Raw genomic sequence first — 23,454 nt, 5'->3', positions numbered from 1 at the left:
TAAACCTCAGACTGTATTGCACTTTATGTTGGTCGCCTCAGTCACAGGAGACTGTCTAGATTCCAGTTGGTTTTAAATGCTACTGCTTGGATTTAATCTCTACTTACAGGCAAGAGAATATTGCTTCTGTTTTAGCATCACCTCTCTAGCTTCCAGTACGTTTTAGAATAGATTTTAAAATCCTTCTGTTTGTTTTCAAATGTTTTTCATGACCTTGCCCCATGGCATCTGTCTGACCTGCCTTATGTTCCCCAACTCGTGCTTAGTCAGCAGATCAGTTTCCCGTGCTTAGTCAGTAGTCCGGGAAATGAGGAGGAAGTTGAGAGGCGACTGCTTCCTCTCAGTTGCTTCCCCGAAGCTGTGGAACGGTTTATCTTTTCATATCAAATGAATTCAGTCTCTTCGTGGTTTTAAGTCTTTGCTTAAAGCTTACTCCTCCTCAATCTATTTAACTCAGTCTGAAGTGTTGGTTTTTACAGTTATTGTCATTGTATTTGTATTGTTTGCATTTTTATGTTATGGTTGTGGTGTACAGCACTTTGGTCAGCTCTGCTGGATTATTAATCAAAAGTTCCTAAACATTCCCATCAGCCTTAAAAGTAAAGTCTTCAAAAGGATTCAGTCACAACCTATTCTACAATTGTAGGGTTGGAAATTAATGTGGTGCCAATGTTTTGTTTCAAACAGTAAAGTATTTCCTAATACAATGAGTTAACATATGATTTTGTTTAAAAAGTTCTTTATTTTCATCTTCCCATGATTATCCAGTTCTTTAGTGACTAATTAGCACTAAAGGTTATTGTCCATCCGACTTTCCTGAAAGTCACTCATCGTTACAGTAGCCTGTACTTTTATAATTAGATTGACCCCAAGAAATAACCAGCAGGGCAAAAAGCTATAAGCCCCAACAACAATCTGCTGTTTTAAAACAGTGTTGTGTCATTGGCAAAGGCATTATTGCAGTTCCATTGTTTTTGCCTCCCATCAGCGGTGCAGCTGTTTTCAATCCATGAGTGCGAGGCAGCAACGCCAAACAGGAAAGCTCTATTTTTAAATTACCAGTAAGGTGCCAAAACTCTGCTGACCACAACAGGGGCAAGAGGTTTGTTCCTTTGTTCCTGAAATCTGGACCGCAGTGGCATAATCTGTAAACAGCATGCTTCATTAGGACAAGTTTATAAATTTGATTGAATATTAATGGTTCATTCTGCTTAGAAGTACAATATGTGAGACACAGCAAGCGCACAACTCTCTTCAGAACATGTAAACTGCTGAATAAGGTGTTAGAAAACAGGAACTTCCTTAACATTGCGGGGATTGGTTTAGGACTGTGCCCTCTCACACAGAGGGCACATTTTCTGTCACATGTTGCTCCTTATCAAAGCAGTAAGAGGAGGTCAAGAAATAAAAACAGCTATTCTGAGAAAACTGCACACTCCTGTTGAAACATCTCTGCCTCTTGGAATGCAAACTACGCATTTCCAGGTCACACATTTTTATTGAATCATCCAGAACATGTTGCAATTTCTGAACAAGTGAATGCATGTAGTGAGGAAACTTTTAACCTTTCAAAGTCGAAAGTATTAGTCAGATTCAATAAAATAAGGCGGCCATTACAAATTGATGTTAACAGGAGACAGTGTCAGTTTTATCTGCCCATTCAAACAACGAGCAACTATATTTTAAAAAGGGTTCTCTGAAAAAACTGAGACAAATCTGGGGATATTTGTTTTTAAAGTATTTAACAAAATTTCCTACAGAGGTGGTTAACTGGTTTAAATGGCACACACCACTTCAAGGTCCCTTTTGGATATTTGACTACTGTTTTCAGACTTTATAGAGCAAATTTAAATAAACTGTTTCCAGCCACAGAACTTCAAGGGAAGGTCACAGATTTTCAAAGGGCTTAGGGTTTTGGTTTTAGGAAGGCTATGATTTGTCCATTCCCAAAAGAATTATCCATTTTAGATAAACCTATTGTTTTTTTGTTGAAGCTTTGCTATTCTATTCAACACAGAATAGTTCAAATGCACCATTAAAGATCCCAAATTATTATTCATTCTCATGATGAGTGTGAGCTAAACTACTGGCCTCCCAGCTATGTCTGGTGTTTACTGTGGGCTACACAGTGGCACAGTTTGTAGCACTGTTTACTTACAGCAGGAAGGTCCTGGGTTTGCATGGTCATATTATATATATATATATATATATATATATATACACACACACATTTTATTTAGCAGCTGTTCTTCCAAAGCCCTCTGATGAATACTTACTAATGGGAATAAAATCAGTAGATTAACTTTAATATTTTGGATCTAACATCTGAATTTTAATCACCAGAAGTAAATTGACTTATGGGTCATTAAACACAACGTCATAAAGAAGTGAAAGAAGCCAAAGAGTTTCAACTTGACCACTTAAAATATTGACAAGGCAAATTTTGGGAACAAAACCCTTCTCATATGGTGTTTGAAGAAGCTAAAGACTAAATACAGATTCTTGTTGGCAAAGTTTTATCTCCACTCTTAAAATACACTCCCTGAAGGATGCTTTTTAAAAATGTATGCATTTATTTCCTTATGTCCTGGTCAAGAATTTTCTCTGAATGCAAACCGACAAGAAAAACAACAGACCATTTCCAGAAACAACTTCAAATCTGGATGGCTAAAAATAACAGTCTCAGGATTTGGGTTTCAAACTCAAGCCAGAGTTTCCCGCCCCCCCATACACCCATGACAGTAAGACAAAAAGCAACAAGTTTAATGATGTTCTTTTCCATTTCTGTTCTACACGTATTTACAAATGTCAACATTCATTATCAAGGTGAAAAACTTTGAATCTACATCCAACAATTATGTCTAATGGACCAAAACCTTTCGTTAAAAATCTACAGGTATTTATTTTAATGACCATTCAGTCAAAAGAAAACTTTCCTTCTGGGCTCCTAATGATTTCCTAGACCGAAGCAGAAGCATCTCTTGAGACTTGAACATTTTCCAGCTGAGAGAACTGCAGCGGTGAATGTTGTCTGCATGCTGTAACTGTTTTGTTAGACTTATGTCTTATGAAAAAAAATAAAAATAAAAATCAGACAGCAACATTGTTTCTCAGATACGTGCTTATCAGCAGTAGGACGAATGTGTGAAAACAGAAACATTTAAATGTTGATACGCCTTTCCCATATAAACTAAAATCAAAGCAAAAGGAGCCCTTGTAGAGTGAATTTTGAGGTAATTTCTAACAAGATCAACATAATGTAATTTATTAGGTTTAAATGTTTTGGAAATTTTATGAGAACCCCTGCTTGACAGTTTTACATGTTAATTTGATTTGGTTTAATCATACCAATACATGTTTGGGAGGGTCCCAAACATGTATTTGGTCATTTTTACCTAAAAATTACCATGTTTAGGTAATTTCCTCCCTAAACATGGCGGGTAAATTAGGTTGTCCTAATTTTGGGACAACCCCCAAAATTAGGACAACCTCCTAATTTTTTCTCTCTACTCTGCATAAACAGAGAAGAAATGACTTCTTTGGTCACTTTTACCAATTTCTAGGTCTGAACTATGTTAGGAAAACACACAAAAATGGAAAACACCCAATCACTTATTGGTCTTTATTGCTCAGTGTGTTATTTAGTATTCAGACAAGCAATGCAAGGCACCTAAAATATTGTAAACTCTCAAATCTTGCATCCAAGCAACCCTTTAGAATTTGGTGTTGCATACTTTATGGTTATATATATACAGTATATTGTAGTTTTAATAATTGTACTAATCACTACTTAAATATTCAGATAAACATTTTTGGTATGCATGGTCAGATTGTGGAAGTGTAACTGTGTGTTGAATCTCACTTAATGACTGTGGAGGAAACAAAGAGGGAAATTTAAATTTTTTAAATTCTTGTGTGTCTGTATTACCCTCACATCTTTTGGGATGCAAGACATAAAATATCAGCTTTTGCTAATTGTTAACGTCCTTAAGCTCTTGCCCAACCACAAGAAATGCGTCAGCGCTGTCAGGAGAGAGAGTAGGATGGAAAAGAAAGAAGGAAAAACTGAAATGAGTTGCACATCACTGATCCTGTTTTACGATGATACAGTCATTTTCCAATTATACCCATTTCCTTCAGACAGCAGCACCAAAGTCCTGTTTCTCCCATGTGATGCCCCAAGGAGAAATTTTTCCACATTATTCATCATATGACTCACAAAAGGTGAGCAGCCGAACTGAAATGTAGCAGGTTGGTTTAGTTTACCATCAGCATCTGCACTGTGCATTAACTTTTAATTTCAAGTAGATAAAATGCCCTATACATATTAGTTCCATAATACAAACATGTGTTTACAGTATGTTGCAAAGCTTAAATCAATCATGTCTTACTTTAATTAGATATATTTGTTCATGAACTCGTACACAAATTCAGGTTAAAAAAAATACATATGAATTTGATAAAATATGATATTTGTCATGTTTATGGCTGCTGCATTATTCTGTTTTAATTACTGGATAAAATGTTTTACTATTTTTCTGTGATTTTTATTCATTTTAATAGTTTTTTTTTTCTTTTTAAAGTAATTTTCACTAGGAGGCACAATGCACAGCACAAAGAACAGTTTGAGTCGCTTTTGCTGCCATCTTGCGTTTAAAAATGAGAATTGCAATCAGGGGGGAAAACAAACGAGGAAAACGCTGATGTTTCACTCTGTTTACTGTTTATTTTTGTGCACTGCACATGTTCATTATATACATCCTGTAACAGTAAACAGAACCTAAAAAGAAAACACATGAACAAAAATTTTACACAATTAATTAATACTTGAACAGCAGACAGGCAAACACGTGACATAAAGTAGTCAAATCTGACTCATACATACCACAGCTTCAAACAACACACATGGACTGATTACAGTACAGAGGTTAGCTGTAAGATTGCACTGTCAGTCAGCGGTGGGGTTAACAAGGGTCGTTTCACATTTAGGTCCTGGGTGTAAATAGATAACAGACAGCTCTCTTCATCAGGTATACTCGAATAAAAGAAAACACAAAACATCAGTTTCAAGTTTAGTTTCAGTCTGAGACCTGCTGTCTTTCAAGGACTCCAAACAAAACTTTTCCTCCTGAATGAAAGTTCTCTATGGGTGAAACAAACCTTCAGTGGAAATCTTGAGTGATTTGAAACTGACTGGAAAGCACAAAGTAAAGTATAATTTTCATCTAACTGCTCAACTGCATCAAGACAATATGAGTGTCAAGAATGGTACCTATTTATGAGGACATGAATGCAAATGTAATGCTTAATTTGGGTGCATCCGTTGTTTTTCCAGGTATTTTTGAGCAACGTAAAACAGTTGCATGATTTCCAATTATTGGGTTGTTAACCTGGGAATAACATAAAACTTACAGCTTGTTTTACATTAAACAATTCCGCCACACTTTGCATGTCAAAAACCATACTTTTCCAGACATTTGCAATTAATGTTTTTTGCATAATTAAAGAAAAAGAAAAAAAAACCTTTACTGTGAACCCCTTTAGATCAGTGGTGCCCAAAGTCGGTCCTCGAGGGTCGGCATCTTGCATGTTTTAGTTCTCTCCCTGCCGGTAATAACCTTTTCAGCATGTCAAGGTTCTTCTTAGGCCTTCTAACGAGCCATCATTTGATGCAGGTACATTAAACCAGGGAGAGAGCTAAAACATGCAGGATGCCAGCCCTCGAGGACCAACTTTGGGCAGAGCTGCATTAGAGATTTTTTTTCTGCAAGAGTCAGACTGTAAATGTAAACTGTAAAACCCGCAGAAGGAAATTCAATCTGGGATCAGAATGGAAGTACATATGTTCTTCCTTTTTCCATACCTACCCCTACCTGGAAAATACAAAGAAACCCAAATCCTAATCTTAATACATTTAAGATTAGGACGTTAAACGTCAAATAGTGCAGGAACTTATTGACATTTGATTGGATTGGTTAAGCGTGTAAAAACCAAATGTGTAAAAACCAAATGTAAAAACAATGTTGCTGTGCTCCTGGTTGAATGAAGTAATAACTGGACCATGCAGAGGTTGAAACTCACTCACAGTGGCACAAAAGGTTTGTTGTGTCTCAAAAGCATGGAGCTGATTCCAGGAAACAGCCAGTGAGTCCAGGAATCTCCGGTCCTAGTCCTTGAAAGCTGCTGTCCTGCAGGTTTTAGATAGATCCCTGTCCCAACACACTTGAAACAAATGATTGAATTACCTCTTCAGAGTGGTAATCAAGTTTGGCAAAGGCCTTGTAATGAGTCATTCATTTGATTTAGGTGTGTGGAGAATTGATACATCCAAAACCTGGAGGACGGTAGCTCTTGAGGACTAGGGTTGGAGACACCTGCTCTACTCATTAGAGAGCTGGGCGGGGCTCTCTAATCCTTAACCCTTTTGAAGGACTGGTGTCTACTAATTAGTGCAATAAAGAAAAACATCAGCACCAAAATTAACATCCAGCAGGCCACTCTGACCAATACAATCAGAAACAGACTTCCTGATGTGTCTGACATCCAGAATTACAAAGCTCAGTTTGCCATAGAATACCAGAATTGACAGCCCAGAACCACTGGTGCAGCTGTGCTTTTCACATAGAAAAGGTCTGCAGAACATGACAGTGACTGGTTTAGTTGGTCAGTCGTGGTCTGGGGAGGTAAATCCACTGATGGTACTCTGACCTCTGCCAGATGACCATTAGGTATCAGTTGAAGAATGTACACTGGTGCATTGGGTCCTGGGTTTCTCCTGGTGTGCGAAATTGCCAGGCCTCATGTGGCAAGAGTATCCAGACAGTTCCTGGAGCCCAAACACACCTGACCTAAATCCAACTCAACATCTCTGTGGTGCCGTGTCCATCCAACACCATCAGGTCACACCTGCCAAAAGTTCAGAGTCGCCCTTTTTTAAATCTGCCTTATAGTATTTTAAGTTTTCATGGACATTATTCTAATTATTAAACAATTTCCAAGAAACTGAAGAACAATTGTAGCTGATATTAAAGGAACAAAGCTCACACAAGTTAGGTTGGAATGAAACCATTTCAAACACTTCCCTAAGTCAAGCCTCCTGTACTTTAGTGTTGATATGAAACTGTGCAAAATGGAAACAAATGTCTCATCAAAGTAAACAACACAAGTCAAGTGAAAACAATAAAATTCTTAAAGTTCAGTACCTCCTTATTTTGAAGATATGAGTTATTAAGGGTGAAATCCAATTTCAAGAGGTGATGGAGTAATATCAAAATAATGAACGGAATAAACAAAAGTGAAAATGTGTAAAATGTTTCACATCTTTGCTTTTATTTTTAAATAATCAAGATTTATCTGATAAAATCTATTTAGGTTTGCTTCTTTCTCCTGATTAACGTCTGGTTGCTCACATGGCTTTTTCTAGGTAAATGCAGTCATTGTGTGGGATTATCAGTTTAGTGAAACAAATATGTGTTGTGTTGATATGAGCAAATTGTTTTTGTAATTTTGTCTGTCTGGCTGAAGACAAACTAAACTCAAACAGTATGGCTGATATGATTAAACTAAGAAACCTAAGATTAATTGTTGCACAACTCATTTAGCAAACATACAGATATACAGTATTTATGTCATTCAGGTGTATTGCTTTGTAATTTGATCAAACATGTGCACCAGCTGCTTTTTTAAGTACATTAAAAATGTTTGTGCTTTCACAGGTCTTCAATTGCAAATTGATATTACTTTATGAGGCTATGCATGAGGTGCTTTACAGTCCTAAAATGTACAACTCCCAGCTTACAGAGAGAATCAGTAGTCAGAAAAAGTGTTATTTCTTTTCACATGTTTTGATCTAAGAACCAATTATTTTAAACATACACACCTATTATCATGTAATTAACAGAAATGAAAGTCCACCAGGAATCACACAGTCAAAAAGCTCTGAGAAGTTGTTTTCACTAAGTAGACAGCTACTGTCTTAAAAGTGCCTTTTATTACACTAAAACCAATTACTGCAAATTTAGTAAAAAAAAAAAAAAAAAGAAAGAAACTTAATAAAAAAGAACAAATTCATGATGTGTTTTAGTTCTGCCACAAAAATGATTCAATGATTTTACAATCAGCTTAGCGCAAAGTGTTAACAAGAACGGGGCAACTAATGGCTCTCTGATTGAATTAGAAAAAAACAATAGTTGCTTTAAATGTGAATGTTGCTCTAAATCTTATTTTGTCAGTCATCATCTCCATGGAAACACAGGCCATCATCACTGGTTTGCATGTGAATAGCCTCACATATTAAGAATGAACAAAAATAAACAATGTGTCAAATCATCAACAAATTCAAGGAGAGAAATTACCACGAGTGCAGAGTATCCTGAGGGATGGCAGCAAGGATGTGTGAGTGTTCTCGCATGTGAGGCGAACACCAACATCAAGGAAAAATCGATGTTTTACATGAAGTACCAGGAATGGGCTGGAGGAATTAAGTAAAGTTATTTTATCGACTGAAACCTAATTTAAAACTGGTTGAGACAGCTTGAAAAATAACTTTTCCAAAAAGAAATGGTGGTAGCTGCTTTAAGTAAAGCATTCATGGATGGGATTCTTTCTAGTCCACTCACAATTTTGCCTGGAAACACCATCATGAATAAAGAATGGCATCAACACATCCTCCAGGAATGTCTTTACACCACATTAACGTGACACGGCAAAAGTGATCAAAATAAATCTCAGAAAATCATGAAATCTTAATTCTGCTGAACACATATTGATGGTATTTCTCATTGACTACTATTAATAGATTCAATCTGTTCTAAACAAACAATGTTCAGTGGAATAAAAACATACCTTCACATAATTTTACAGTAACTTGATGTTGCTGCCTTTTAATTTATCCTTCCTATGGATTTCACAACAGACCCTGAATGCATTTTCACACAGATCAAAGAGCAAACCCTATATTCTAGCTAACATAAATGCATATAAATGCTTGTTGTGCCTTACAGTAAGAGTATCTGCTATCTCTGTAGCTCTGACAAGGAGCAGTCAATGAAATGTTTGCTGAATGTGCTCCCTGATTTGTTTTTCTCTTGTCCTGCGGTATCCTGTTTTCAAACAGCTCCATGTCTCAGACGTCTCTGTTGGTTTGATTGAGCTGATCTCAGGGGTCAAGAGGTCAAGGAAGGGGTCAGTGAGCTTTGTTGCTGTTGCACCACATACTGTACGTACAGAGAGCATACGTCTGTGTTCAGCGACGCTTCTTTTGTCTGTTTGGTCGTCTGTTGCCGTCACCGATGTTAGGAGTTTTGGGCAAAAGGAGCAATCTGAGTGAAAGCGCAGGTATAAAGGCAGATGATGTTACATGGTGAGTCATTTCAGAGATGGTGACACTTTTAAGGGTTAGAACAGAGAACTGGAAGGAACATCCTGATGTTGCTCACTTCTTTTCACTTGTTTTTAGGAGTAGAGAGGCTTTTGTCCTTGGCTCTCAAATTCTGACCAGGCATCGTTCAGTTCCATGAAAATCATCTTGGCATATTGTTCATAAGGTTGTCCTGTTGCCTGTGAAGCAGGAGCAAAGGAATATAACTGTTATACCTTGAAGTCTAAATTAGTGCTTCTCTTCTTTTTTTGGCTTTAATATTACATATGAAAGCTTGGACACGTAAAATAAACCTTAAAGGTGAACAAGACAGGGCAACACCACCTCATCTTCTCATCTTACTTAATTTACTACACATATAAGTTCTACATTTACTCCAATTTACAGTGTTCTGAGTTCTTTTTAACTTATTTAAGATACAAAACAAAAAATCACTATGAATTGGAAAATATTCTTACAGGAAGGAATGAATTTTTAACTTTTGTCCTTGGAACTCTGACTTGTAGGGAAACTTTTTTTCTTTTTAATTTTGGATAGTAACATTTACAGTTCTTATGGTAAATTAAATAAAAACAGAATTGTAGATATGACTTAAGCAAAAAAAAAAAAAGGAGAAAAATTCACATTACGCAGCCTGTCTCTTTTGTTACTATCCTGTTTTTGTTTGTAAAAACAGAAAAGAATCACATAAAAATAAATAAAAGCCAGAGAGACAAACCATAACAATTGTAGTATTATGAGAAACTGAAGATCAACATTACAATAAGTTGAGTCAATGAATCTTGGTATTAAAGTACAAAGTAGAATTAAGTAGCCTCCTTTCTAAATGTTTTATTCTTATTCATATATTGTTTCATATATTTTTCCCATGTATTCCAGTGCTTGGAAATAAGTTTATCTTTAAATTTCTTTCAATTCACACAAACTTGGGCATTTTAGCCTCTATGCATAAATAGAACAAATACACATCCTACAACTAATCGTGCACTAAGAATTATATTTTGTTGTTTTTTTATGACAAAAACAACAGAAAACAGTTCTAAAAATTGGTGGGTAGATGATAGAAAGGGTTTGTGAACTATTGTTTTAAAGAGCTTTTGGGTAACGGACATTTCATAACATCTGGCCTGAAGCAGTCACTAACCCTACAGAACAATCCTGATATCCTGATTTCCTTCAGTGATCAATCAGGGGTCTTGTGACTGCTTCACTACTCCCCTCTGATTGGGAATACTTAGTCTTCTGATTCGGCTTTTGTCCAGTAAAAAAAGAGGACAGATAAGATAAAGGCAGGTATTGCATGTTCTCCTCGATGCATGCATGTTGGAACATTTGCTTCAGGAACAAAAATAGAAATCCTGACTGACTCTGCAGGTACAGACAAATTTCTGTACATTTACTTTGTTTATTCCTAAGATGTAACTCAGTTTATTCCAAGTGTCTAGCTGTGAATTGTTCTTTTGTATCTTACAGGTATCATCTGTCTTTTATGGTGGCACTAGTGTTCGACTTTCTCCAGGTTCTTGCTTTTATATGAAAATCTTCAAGACACAGAGGAGGACTTTTGCTTCCACAACAAAAATGTCTGTTTTCTTTGAGCTTCTGATGCTGATGCTGGTGGTAACCCCCAGTGGAGCTTTGCAGCACATCAAATTCCCAGACATTAAAAGAGATGACAGAAACATTTTCTTAACCATGGCGTGGCAAGTGGCCAACCACCTGCGCCCGAACTCCAGCTGCTACGTCTGCGGCCTGATTCCCTACACAGCTGGCGAGGGTTTACCTCTCATGGTCCTGCCCGCCTCGGACTGCGACACGTGCCACCTGATGCATGTTCACCTGCCCAGTTCCTATTCTCACCCCGACTGCCCAAGTTTGAAAATGAGACCGCTTGACTGTGCGAAAGAACGTGGAAACTGCAACAGATGTCTCCAAACCCCCAAACCAGTTCCCATCCTTGTCCTCCCTCAGAAGTTCACTTGGTGTTTGGAGAACAACGGCCACGTTCCAGTGGGACAATCGGACTGCCTTCGCACGTTTAAGTGGGGCTCAGGACAGAGGGAAACTGACTGGAAAGCTTTTAACGCCGCCCCCCATCAGTGTCTGGGTGCAGCAGGAGCGACTCGCATGAATGCTTTAGCCTACCGCACAGCCACCTGCTCCATCTCCTCTCCTGTTGGCATGTACTGGGTGTGTGGGACCCTCGCTTACCCCTATCTTCCGGTGGACTACAATGGACGCTGCGGGTTGGGATACGTGGTCCCAGCAATGAGGGTGACGCGCTACATGCCGCAGAAAACGTTTCTCAAGCGACCACGACGTGGAATTTCCGATTTTCTCGGAACACACAATCAGTCGCCTTTTAAAAATGTACTTGGCACACTTCTCCCTTTTTACGGAGTCATGTCTTCTTTAGATCAGATTGCTGATCTGTCCAAGGCTATAGAAGTGATAGCTAATGAAACTGGTAAGGCCCTCATACTCATGTCGAATGAGCTCGCCTCCGTAAGACTTCTGGCTTTGCAAAATCGAGCCGCCCTGGACTTTCTTTTAGCCGCTCAGGGAGGAACTTGTGCCATCATCGGATCTGAATGCTGCACTTTTGTTCCTGATTACAACATCACAATCCATGAAATAGTCAACCACCTTCAAGAAACAGCGAAATCCGTCCATCAGGATGGAAGCTCCATGTTTGACTTTTTAAAACAAGCCTTAAAATCCCTCAGCCATAATGCCATTCAGATACTTCTTATTGTGGTTGTTTGTATTGTCGTGTTGTCGCTCTTTGTGTCATGTATGAAAAAATTCTTGTGCGTGTAAAGGAAAAGCATAATAAAATTCTCACTGTCTTGTGAAACAAAGCAACTTGTAACTTGTCTTATCACCAACTAAATATTTGATGTCATGAAGAAACCCATTTTGTTGAAGATATCAATGTAACCCCTCTTGCTCACACACAGGGTGTGATTGGGCCTCTGCTTCTGTAGTTTAGAGATATATAATCCTGAAAACCTGGATTATTTAAAATGTTTAATAAATATCACAATTAAGTATGTGAATTTTCAATATTTACACTTTTTATTTGTATTAAGATTGAAGTATACAGGAATTTAGTTGCAACACTTATATTGCTTTACTTTTTGTATTTAGTTACAGTCAGGTCTTCTGATGGGTTCCTGTATGTATTTTAGTAATGTAAAATATGAAAAATGTTGTCCACCATAAAATATTCAGCAAGGTACAAGGCAGAGAGCAGAAAAACAGCAAATTACATATTGATAAAAATCAACTGGCAATACACCTGCAGTAAATCTCCAATTAGAAGATTTTTGGTAAAAATAAAACATTTTGCAATATCTTATTAAATCAAGCTAAAAAAGGGCCAAAATTCAACTTGATTTTATATGAAGAAAGTAAAAGTATTTTTTTTCATAGAGCCAAAATAAGACATTATTGTAAAACAGCTTAACAGGAAAACAATCTGGCCTAAGCTAAATTTTAAAAGGTTTTCATGTACACACAGGGTCTTTTCCGTTAATCATGATCCTCACCTTATCAGGATGAACAACCAGCACTGCTTTGCGGTAAACCTTCTTGACCTGTTCTGGGGTAACCAGGTCAGCCATACCCACTGGCTTCCAGCGTGTTTCCCCCTCCCAAAGCACCGTGTGCATGGTGGACAGCAGGGCGCGGATGTTACGCTCCTTCCCCTCGATCCAGTCCAAAATCTGGGTCACAAGTTGGAGGGGGCACAGAGATGGAGGCGCCATTGGCCAGTAAGTACCAGATTTGAAACAATTATTAACAAAAACTCTTTCAGCAGCTCTGGCTCTGGTGAAACTCAAAAGAAGTAATTAGATAAACCAAAGTTTGGCAGCAGAAAACCAACACTGACTGCTTCATTAATTCTGGAAAAGACTTGGAGGCTCTGACAGCCAAATGCTTTGTAAACTTACCAACACACTTCTAAGTTAACGGGTTCAAAAATATCAGACCTTAAAGGAAATAAGATGGAGTAAAAATATTTTTATGTTTGTTAGTGTTCGTACCTTAATTTTCTCTGGGTCCATCTCTTTGGCCATTTCCTCCTTCCTCATCTCTGCTATTGTCCTGGGGCCTTTTTTCTCTTTGGTCCCTGCAAATCCCTGACCAGACAGCAGGTCATCAAAGTTAGCTTCTGAGGCTCTGGGCTTAGAACCTGGAACACAAAAGTATGGAATAAAGCTTTTAAACACCTGCAACTACAATAACACAACCTGTTGTCATATAATAACCAGAGGTAAAAAATCTGAATCTTACTTAATTAAAACTCTGAAGTCTAGATGTTGAAAACATCACAAAGACTAACATATCTCAGCTTACTACAATTATTGACTGTCAAAATACACTTAAAAATAACACTCAGGTCATGTGGAATGAACCTGTAGGACTGGTAGTGGCTAATTATACATTTTCATTACAAACCATATTTACTTTGTGAGTACCACAAGGCTCCGTGTTTCTAATTATAACACAGAGCAGTCAAATGTATTTTAAATGCCATCTGGTGAAAACTTCTTTGTCAGCTTGGTTTTGTTTTGCATTTCAAGCAAAACCCTTTATTACTTATATTTTGAAAGTTTTCTAGAAATTAATCTTTAATTACAACCTCTCACTCACCATGTACAGCTCAAGAGTCAACATGATTTATTTACCCGTTCCCGCCTGTGGTTTGCCCCCCGCACTCGGAGAGCCTCCTCCCATTGCCGAGAAGCTAACATTGTAGTTGGGTCGATTCTGAGGCGATGTGTGAGGAATGGAGGTGTGGCTGGGGCTGGGCTTTGGTTGGGCAGTCGGACCCTGTCCTTGGGCTTGCCAGCCTCCGCCACCTCCGGCACTGGGCTGCCAGGAGGAGAAGTTGGCTCCTGTGTGGGTCTGCCAGCCTCCTGTGTGCTGGGGGGACGGCTGCGGCCGCGATGGGGAACCCATTGGTGGGAAGGACGGAGTTGTGCCTGTTGGAGTGGTGGGCTTGCTGGAGAATCCAGAAGCACCTGAGGGTAAAGACATAAATGGTGGTAAACTGGCCAGTATAAAATGTGACAAAAAATGTCAAGAAAATCTTTGGAGTCAGACCTCCGAGGCTTCCGGACAGGTTTCCGATGTCAGCGAATGGATCCAAGTTGTTTGGCTTAGTTTGGTGGGTGGGCGTGCTGTGGACTGAACCTGTGGGACTGGTAGTGGCTGATCGACTGCCAATACCAAAACCTCCCCCTACATCAGAAAATTATTTTTTTAAAAAGAATTCAGAAGTGAATTCATGAAACTGTGCAACGTTAATTCCCTCCCACTTCTTAGGTTGCACTGAACAATGAAGAATCAAACATGCCAATCAAATCCAGCAGATGGAAATATTTTGCAAATGTTTTTTCTCAGGTTGCATATCTCTGTGGAAATAATTAATGAGGTAAAAAAATATTTGAATGAACAGAAATCCACTGTCCTGTACTTGAGGAGCGATCAACATCGGTCTTAAGAAAACATGTTGTGATGCTATTTCTAAATCAATGAGTGATTTATTATTTAAAATAAGAGAAGAGCAAAGATTCCAAGTTGCTCCCAAGTTGAGTTGCTTTACAGTACACTAAACAGACAGTTTAGTGTAGAGTTTGGAGGAATATTAAAATCCTCAAGAAAAAAGGATCAACATTGCAGATCTTTTCAGCAGACAATCTACGCCACAATTAAGCTTCAGAGTCAACCACTCAAAACTCAATGGTTTGAGTGGTTGTGTGTGTACCTGTGCTTGTGGTGGCAGGTCTGTTCCAGTCCCAACCTCCCATGGCATTTTGCTGCTGAATGTTGACAGTCGGTGTGGCGGGTGGGACAGGGGAGCTTCTACCTGTACAGTCACATAAAGGTTGGCCGTACAAAGAGCACACAGTGAACCCAGAATACAAAATGATTCAAATGAGATGTGTTGCTATAAGGCTTTTGCACACATTTTTTGATTTTTGTAATCTAATTTCATAATTAGCAATATCACAAAATGTAAATGCATTCAGGCTGAGTTGTTATGCAGAATGGAATGTGCTGGAAATAAAAGAGTTACATCTGTATGAACTGTAAGTAATCATGCAAACTATTTAGTGCAGAACATAAACTGCATAACTAATGAAACCACATTTCTTGCATAAGGCAACAAAAAAGCTAAAAAGGCGTTGCAGTCAAACAATGCATAACTTTTAACACTAAGTAGAGCAAATGAACAAAAACAATCAGCACAGCAATACTATAAAACATGCCTAACCTGACTTGTGTTTGAAAAAAGGCAGCAAAGCAGCAGAAGCATGCCTTACCCAGGCTTGTAGGCTGCAGGGTGGGTGATGGAGAACGAGCAGCATGCACAAAGGGGTCTGGCTGCCCCACATTACCTGGTCCGAGGAATGAGCCCATCATCTCCTGAGGCTTAGGCATAGGAGCTGTTCCAAAAGGATGAAATGCTGCAGGACACAGATACAACCCGTATCATCAACCCAATTCTGTGACAAATGATTATTTTAAAGTTACATTCTAATTAAAGTTATAATCTCAAGTTCCCTCAGGACTTAAGTAACGTTTTAAAAAGTAATAAGTAATTTAAAAAACAACAAAACATTATAAGAACTAAACATTTTTCATGTTTTCATGTTATCAAGGAGAGTTAGAACAACTGGATGAACTAAACTAGATAAACTAAATAAATTTTGAGACATCCAAAAATTCTGTTAGTATTTAAACCAGACCAGTGGATTCAGCTTGAAATATTCTTTCAAGAGGAGTAATGGGCCAACAAAAAGATGAGTATTTCATTTCATGTTTTATTACGTCAAAAAGTAAAATGATCAAAATGTTAAACCAGGCAAAATATTAAATATTTAAAGGATGCAACTTTAAAATGTTTGCTTACAACATTTTTCATTCCTACTCATTCAGACTTTGAAAATTGTTAAATCAAGTTTCACAGTTTCCTACTTTGTTCAAGACTGTGTAAGAACAAGGTTATTAATGGCAAATTACCAACAGAATCAAAACATTTCACCTGACATCCAAGTCTGTTTTCTAAACATTTTCTAAATTATAAATTATAACTGTGGTGTTAATGTATTTTTTTTCTTCCTAAAATTTGTTTTTAAGTCAACTGTATTTTCAAGTGTTTCACCTGGTGGAGCAGGGGTTGGGCTCGGTGAGGCAGTATTGGGGGCCACTTTGTGCGGAGTGGACTGAGTGGATGAAGGCGCACTGGCTGGCTGAGGCGGAGTGCCAAACAAATCTCCCAGGAGGTCAGTGGCTGCAGCCGCTGCAGGCTGAGAAGAGGGGCACGGACGGTTGATGTCTTCCCCACCCAGGCCAAGAAGGTCCACTTCCTCAGTGGGTGCCGGTGCCGCAGGAACTGGAGCTGCAGGTTCTGGTTTCTGCGAGGCAGCGCTGATGCTGCTTCGCTGGCTCGAGAGCGACAACATTTCATCATCGGAGGGCTCGCTCTCTTCACAATGGGCCCGACCTTCTCCGTGTTGCCGACTCGGTTCTTCAGTGGGATACGATAGAAACAAAACGCTTTAGGTAGGAAGCCCTAAGAAAAATCTGTTCAAGTTAGACAATACAGCGTGTGGACAAGATAGAAGCAGATACACGGGGAATAACTCCACACAAAGCAGACGGAGACAAAAAGCAGGCTAAGAGGAACTGAGGCAAAAAATAAACTGGTGAACAATGGGAGCTTACAAAGGTTATAGTTGCTACAAGCAACAGCTAATCTACTGTGCACTTAAACAGTTGTACAAAAAGGTCTGATTGAACAGTAGTATGTTTTACTTTGGAATAATTTAATGTATTTAATGAGAGATTCTGGTTTAGGACCTTTAAGGTTTCTTCTATACTGTAGAATTAAGCTGCTGGATAACAGGGTGGCAGATTTCAGTCTTAGAGACAAGAGGAGAAGCTCTATCCTCCGCTTAGAGCAGAGCCATTGCTCAGTCCCACTGAAAGCACTCTGTGATGCCCAGAATACGTCTTCATCATGGACTTGTTACCACTCAAGTCCAATACTCTGATAAGTGGAACGAAGGGGACCGACTGAGGGTTAACTGCTAACCTAATAAAGGAAGATGACATGTTTTACTTTGGAATAATTTAATGTATTAAATAAATAATCTATTTGCTTTTAGCTGGGTTTGGGGCAACATTTAGTTGACCTGAGCTAGTGTAAACCAAGAGCAATATTTCACCTTGGTAGAATAACAAACAGATTTTGTTTTTGCTTTCATAGGAGACTTTTAGAGGGAACATATGTAGTTTTAGGGATTCTGACTTTGGATACAAGCTAAAAATACTGTCTGCTGTCCTCACAAAGGCTGTCAGTGGACAAGTTTTACTGTTTCTCATTATCCATTTAAGTCCCTAGGCAGCTAAAAATTTCTACCAAAGTGATATATTACTTAATACCAACATGGGCTTAATTTCAATTCAATCAATGCACATCATAAAAGTAAAGAGCCAAACAGAGTTTCCATTAACACAAAATGTATATGCCGATATTTTAATCTAGTTCCTGGATGAGTGGGATTGAATTGAACCAGACCCTCGTTAACTATGACCACTGTGTGTTTCCTTTAATAGATCCAGGAACTGCTTCCTTCTTACCCTCCAGATCCAAGCCCTCCATCTCATCTTGCAAGGACAAAAATTGGCCACATCAGTTTATTTTTGTTAAAACAAGAAGACACTAATATGTTGTTGAAAGTGCACAGCAAAGAACAAACGTAGAATTTTTGAAAATGAGTTAATTTAGAATACTTTGGAAGATTGTTTTAGACTTTATCTAATCATTCTTTACTCATTTCTGGATCAAATTCAGGTTTGCATTAAATTAGCTTAACATAAGAAATTGGTACTAATTAGCTATAGTCACATAAGCTAGTTGTTTTTGCATTTTTGCTCGTAGAAAAACAGATGTTACAGTTGAGTCGACACAGAAATGGAAAAGAAAAAGACAAAAACATAAAAGAATTTACTTTAAAAGTACACCGTAAACTTTTGAAAACACAAGCTAAAAGAAGCATATAATATGCTAGCAACAAGCCCACGGTTCATTTTAAGCTGCAGCTTTAGATAAATCTTTTCATATGATTTTGTAAAATAGGATAGGTTGCTTTATTTTGTAGCCACGGTAATGTTTGTAATTTTATGTAATTTTTAAGACTAAAGTCGAAAGAAATGAGTCAATTTGAAAGTGCACTAACATCATGTCAAATGATTCCAAAATAATTATTAGAAATTAGGAAAAAACAGGAAGAAAAATATTGTTCAATTAAATCCAATTAATTTACTGTATGCAGCCTATTTAAGAAAACAGAGCAGCTACAATAATGTATAAATTCAAATTAAAAAACAGTACCATTTTACTTTTTCCAACTTTCTTTCTCTAAAAGGTTGTCAGATTAATTAGCTGCCAGAGTAATTATTGTCTCAGTTTTGTTATTAATCCATATTTAGCGTGGATTAAATACTAGCATTTGAATACCTGCAATGGCCAGTGCGTCCTGATACTCCTGGTGGCCGGAGAAGAGCACATTGGGACTCAGGTCTTTACAGGGAAACTGCTCCCACGGAGGCGTCAAGTCTTTCTGCTTGTCCACTCCTTCTACCTCCACATCAAGGATCACATGGAAGAGCTGAGGATATTTCTCCGGGGAGTCACAGGCATCGAGCTCTGGTCTATGGAGAATTATAAGGCGTGTCCAAAGAAATGAGTGGTCACACTTATTTTTCCAAATAATAAAAATCATGATTTTTTTTATTAGATTATCTCATAGTAGTGGGACAAATATGAAGCCTCTTTCTCACTTGTTAAACTTCAACATGGTGGTTCCAGGAGCAATAAAGCCAGTGTGGAACTGGATCTGGAAGATCTGAGTGTTGGACACCTAACAAAAAAACAAGACAAGGATTCATTTTTATTCAGCTCCATTGTTGTTGAGATAAGAATAATTTGAAAAGTCATTGCAGAATCTTTTGGCAAATAAGTTAAAGGTTATTACTGTATGTCATTGCATGCAGTCAGAGCCCTACAAACACAAACACTGCTCCTAAAAACAGAACTATGTGATGGAAAAATTACATTTAAGGTCACATCTGCTAGTCATGTTATGAACCCTGAAGTGCTTGTGAACTCTCACCAAAAGAACTATTTGGGTTACATGTAGAAGGTTGGAAGTTGTTTTCTACAGCTGCATCAGAACCAGACTGTCTCGCCCCTTATTGTTAATTCTTTATCCTTGGTATAAAACTCATGTGTTGTCTCTGCCTGACAGAGCTTTTCCTAGACTTGTTTCATTACTGATTGTCCAATGAGCTCTCTGTATTGTGCGCAATATATGAATAAACCTGATTGAGTGATTTTACCTGAACAGTGCTTGGAAATAGTATTTTTTCCACGACAACTAACAACTGATTAGATTGTTGAAGTAGCAGACATGATGAAGATTTTGCACTTCATAGTATAATTTACTTTACTATGATTATTAGTTTCCTATGATAGATCTTGCTGCAGGAATATAAGGAACATTACCTTGGCCTGCAGACGCCCTCCAATTGTTGACCTCATGTGGTAAACAGAAACCACAACATCTCCATGAACACTCACACCGAGGGGGAAAACAACTTTCCCCTCCTGGATCCTGTGCTCTCTGAGGAAGCAGGAACCAGGAACAGTTTGGGGATAGTATTGATGGTACATTATAGTAGAGATGAACATTTTTAGACACAGAAAGAAAGAAAAACCAATGAAAGCCATTTTTAGTCAAATAAAATAAATTTTTAGCAACGACACAAAAGCACTTACATGTGATGACAGTACTCTTCCAAAAACGATTTCATTATGTTTTTGTCAGCTTGTTTAGAAAGTAAGAAGTGTTTTTTTCTTACCTCATCCTCTCGTATTCCTGCGCTGTGGTAAAGATCTTTGTCTCTCCAATCAGGACGTCACAGAAGGGCCGACAACCGCTGCGCTGCTTGTTGAAACAGGGGATTGGACTCATAGTGAGGGCTTTGATCACCAAGGGCTTGGAGTGCGGCAGAGTGGGCTTCTCTGATACCATGCTACATACATAACCTATGTACCTGTATGGAAATAAAAGTTACGGAAAAATTTTGTTTGATTTACAGTGTAAAAACTTAAAATCATTCTTATTTCTAAATCATTTGATTCCAGTGACCTCTTTCAATATCTTTCCACCGAATTTAAAAGTGAAACTCATGTAATAACAGATTTATTACACTGAAAGTGATTTATTTCAAGTGTCTAATTTTGGTTATTTTAAAGATCATGTTATTATATAGACAATTATGGCAGTGACTGCCAACTTGTAAGTTGTCTGGTAGGCAGTCATTGACAACCTATAAAGAAGGGGGTGTTTAAAAACAGCCATGCTAAAGAAGCTATGGCCTTTAGCCTTGCATACAGAGTTCTATATGCAAGGATAAAAATAGAAAATTGTGTGGAAGGAAAATCTGTGGTAGAAAAAGTTATGATCAACAAAACATAACTTTTTGTTGATCTTGTAATTTATAAAGATTTACCAACAGAAGAACAGTGTCAGAAGAAAACCCAGCAACACTGGACCTGAGAGATGGATTATCCTTCAACTGATGTTACTGCAGTCGAAAGGTTTGAAAACTTCATATCTACTGTACATCAGGTACAGGTACATTTCCCTTCAGCTATGATCTGAAGGGAAATGTGTTTTTATGATGGGCTAAAGGTCAAACTTTTTGGTTGAGTGTAGAAATAACTTTGCCTTGTTATTCCTGGCTGATTCAAAGATTAGGTTTGCCTAAACAACAAAAATATTCCTTTCAAAATGGTCGGGGAACAAACTTAAATGGTGTGAAAAAGAATCCGTCTCAGAGCTCATGGATCTAAACCTGCGGTGTGAGGGCCAGAGTCCGGATCCTGGTCTCTTCGCGCTGAGGAGCTGCATGGCAGGAACTGGGTGGCTGAAGAGGTGGCAGAAGCAGAACATGGCACAGACCAAAACGCCGGAGGGAGCGCGGCCATCCTGTGTGCACACAAAGCAGATGCTCAAATAGCTTCCACAATTATTGCCCCTTACAATTAACTTTTACTTATTTGGAGAGGGCAAGACTTTTAGCAGATAACAGGAAGTCTGAAAGGAGAGCAGTACATCTCTTTCGTTTGGAGCCACTATTTTTTGACGTTTAACTTTTTGTTAGAATAATGGAAGGTTAAACAATATAGAGTTGTTGGTTATGCAGTCTAACAGCTGATGGGCGGAAGGATCTCTTATAACACTACTTGTACTTAGGATGCAGCAGTCTGTCACTGAAGGATCTCTACAGTTCTGCAACAGCTTGATGCATGGAGTGGGAGACGTTTTCATATTTTAACTAGAGTTAAAATAGTTAAAATATTTTAACTATTTTAACTATAGTTAAAATAGTTAACTATAGTTAACTATTACTACTATAACTATAGTTAGCTGGCCTGTCCTAGGAGACAGGCCAGCTCTGTCTCCTAGGACAGAGCTGGCCTTCCTGATGTTGCAACATTAAAGGGATATTTCACAGTTTTTGATGAGTCTGGAGTGTATTGACTATCTCTGATTAAAAATCCAAAAATACTTTGAATCTACACTGGACAGAGATTCTTTAAGAAAATAAGTTTGTAATTATGAAACATTTGATCTATTTGTATAGAACAAAATGCAAAAAAAATGTTTTGGCTCTTTTGTTTTGCCTCATCTTGTAAGCTGAATGCATCATTATATCCCTACTTAATACAATATTAACATGTGTTTTAAATTCCTGACTGTTTTCTTTCCAGCATAACTTGTTCACAGTTTATTTTAGGTTGCAGTGAAGCACAAACCTCTTGGGGACTGGAAGCAGTGGGAAATGTGTTTAAAGAGAAACAAATTCGGTGGAGATTATGCAAGAAGGAGAAGTTTGCCAAGCCACTGCCAAACCGCAGCAGCTTGGCAATAACATCTCCCCCCACATGCCAGTGTTTCTAATGTCACTAAATAAGAGCAGAGACAGTTTGCACACTGAACCAAAACACATCGCAGTGTGTGAGGGCATGAAAAATGATTTTCAGAGTTACTCTTTTGGTGCACAATGGAAGTAAAAATTGTATTTAATATTACTCAAAACTACATAGAGATTTGAGCATCTTACCGAACAGGTGATGACACACACATTCTTTGGGTTCTGTTTGAGCCAGTTGTGCATGTTCTTGCACACAGCAAACAGGTTGTGAAGGCCAGGAGCTTGGCGAGAAGGCCAATTGCACTCTGACACCTGGAAAAGGGTTTGACAAAATGGGGGTGAAATAAGCAGTAAAAAGTGAGAGAGATTAGAAGACAAGGAGAAAAAGGGTTGATGAAATCAAACAAAACAAAAACAGGCAGAAGGAAGATGAACAGTTTGGGAAAATGAAAAGATGGGGGGAGGAAAAGGGAGAGGTGGAGGTCAGAAACTGCAGCACAGAGCAAAACAACACAACAGTTGCCATGATGAGTCATCTGCTACAAGCATTTATGTTCCACAGCTTTTCGATTTTTACTGCCGCAGGGTGGCAGTATTTTATTAAGAGAGCTCCCACATAGGCTTTAACTTTTAATTCAAACCCAGCTGTGCAAAAGTGCTGCATGCCATTAGGCAAGGACCCCATGGAGAGAGGCGAAAAACCTAAAAAAACATATTAAAATGGTTCAGTTGTTGTATTTTATATCATCTATAATACAAGTTATTTAGAAAAAAAATGCTGTGGTGAATTCACCTTAAAAAATAATTAATCTTCTCTTATTACTATCAATGAAGCAGCAGAAAGTATAATTATCAAGGGTTTTTTTATTAACAAATGCCATTTTTAGAAGTCTTGAACAGCTTTAAGCAAATAAAGGTAAATTCATCTAACTAAAAGTGTGCTGTGACATTAGCAGAGGGATTAATCAGGTAATATTCCCCTTTTTGAGACCTGAATCAGCTGCATTTTGGGAGGCAGAAAGCATGTCCCCTGTAACAGCAGGTCATTTGCT

General features: G+C 38.1%; 1 protein-coding gene and 1 long non-coding RNA gene across 5 annotated transcripts in view; both read right to left on the bottom strand.

The window, feature by feature from the left end:
* Window positions 1–4,701: 4,701 nt before the first annotated feature.
* Window positions 4,702–6,126, bottom strand: LOC116725409 (uncharacterized). The gene is made up of 2 exons (XR_004340395.1): window positions 5,992–6,126; window positions 4,702–5,225 (listed from the first exon to the last, which is right to left on the bottom strand). It is a non-coding gene; the product is annotated as an uncharacterized LOC116725409 (long non-coding RNA).
* A 1,179-nt stretch (window positions 6,127–7,305) lies between these two features.
* dnajc6 (DnaJ (Hsp40) homolog, subfamily C, member 6) overlaps window positions 7,306–23,454 on the bottom strand; it is a 35,305-nt gene continuing 19,156 nt past the window's right edge. For 2 of the 4 annotated variants that reach the window (XM_032571438.1, XM_032571435.1), the window contains 14 exons: window positions 22,592–22,714; window positions 21,320–21,453; window positions 20,321–20,515; window positions 19,965–20,082; window positions 19,241–19,320; window positions 18,918–19,111; window positions 16,557–16,922; window positions 15,715–15,858; window positions 15,156–15,257; window positions 14,492–14,629; window positions 14,074–14,409; window positions 13,429–13,577; window positions 12,931–13,107; window positions 7,306–9,558 (listed from right to left, as the gene is read on the bottom strand). In XM_032571438.1, coding sequence (XP_032427329.1) covers window positions 9,454–9,558; window positions 12,931–13,107; window positions 13,429–13,577; window positions 14,074–14,409; window positions 14,492–14,629; window positions 15,156–15,257; window positions 15,715–15,858; window positions 16,557–16,922; window positions 18,918–19,111; window positions 19,241–19,320; window positions 19,965–20,082; window positions 20,321–20,515; window positions 21,320–21,453; window positions 22,592–22,714 — 2,361 coding nt within the window. In that variant the 3' untranslated portion in view covers window positions 7,306–9,453. The remainder of the gene's footprint in view (window positions 9,559–12,930; window positions 13,108–13,428; window positions 13,578–14,073; window positions 14,410–14,491; window positions 14,630–15,155; window positions 15,258–15,714; window positions 15,859–16,556; window positions 16,923–18,917; window positions 19,112–19,240; window positions 19,321–19,964; window positions 20,083–20,320; window positions 20,516–21,319; window positions 21,454–22,591; window positions 22,715–23,454) is intronic. The other 2 variants (XM_032571436.1, XM_032571437.1) reach the window with 2 other exon arrangements.

Source organism: Xiphophorus hellerii, chromosome 9 (genome assembly GCF_003331165.1).
Source record: "Xiphophorus hellerii strain 12219 chromosome 9, Xiphophorus_hellerii-4.1, whole genome shotgun sequence".
Classification (NCBI taxonomy): domain Eukaryota; kingdom Metazoa; phylum Chordata; class Actinopteri; order Cyprinodontiformes; family Poeciliidae; genus Xiphophorus; species Xiphophorus hellerii.
The sequence above is the reverse complement of the archived record's forward strand: the minus strand, read 5'-3'. Positions and strand labels throughout refer to the sequence as shown.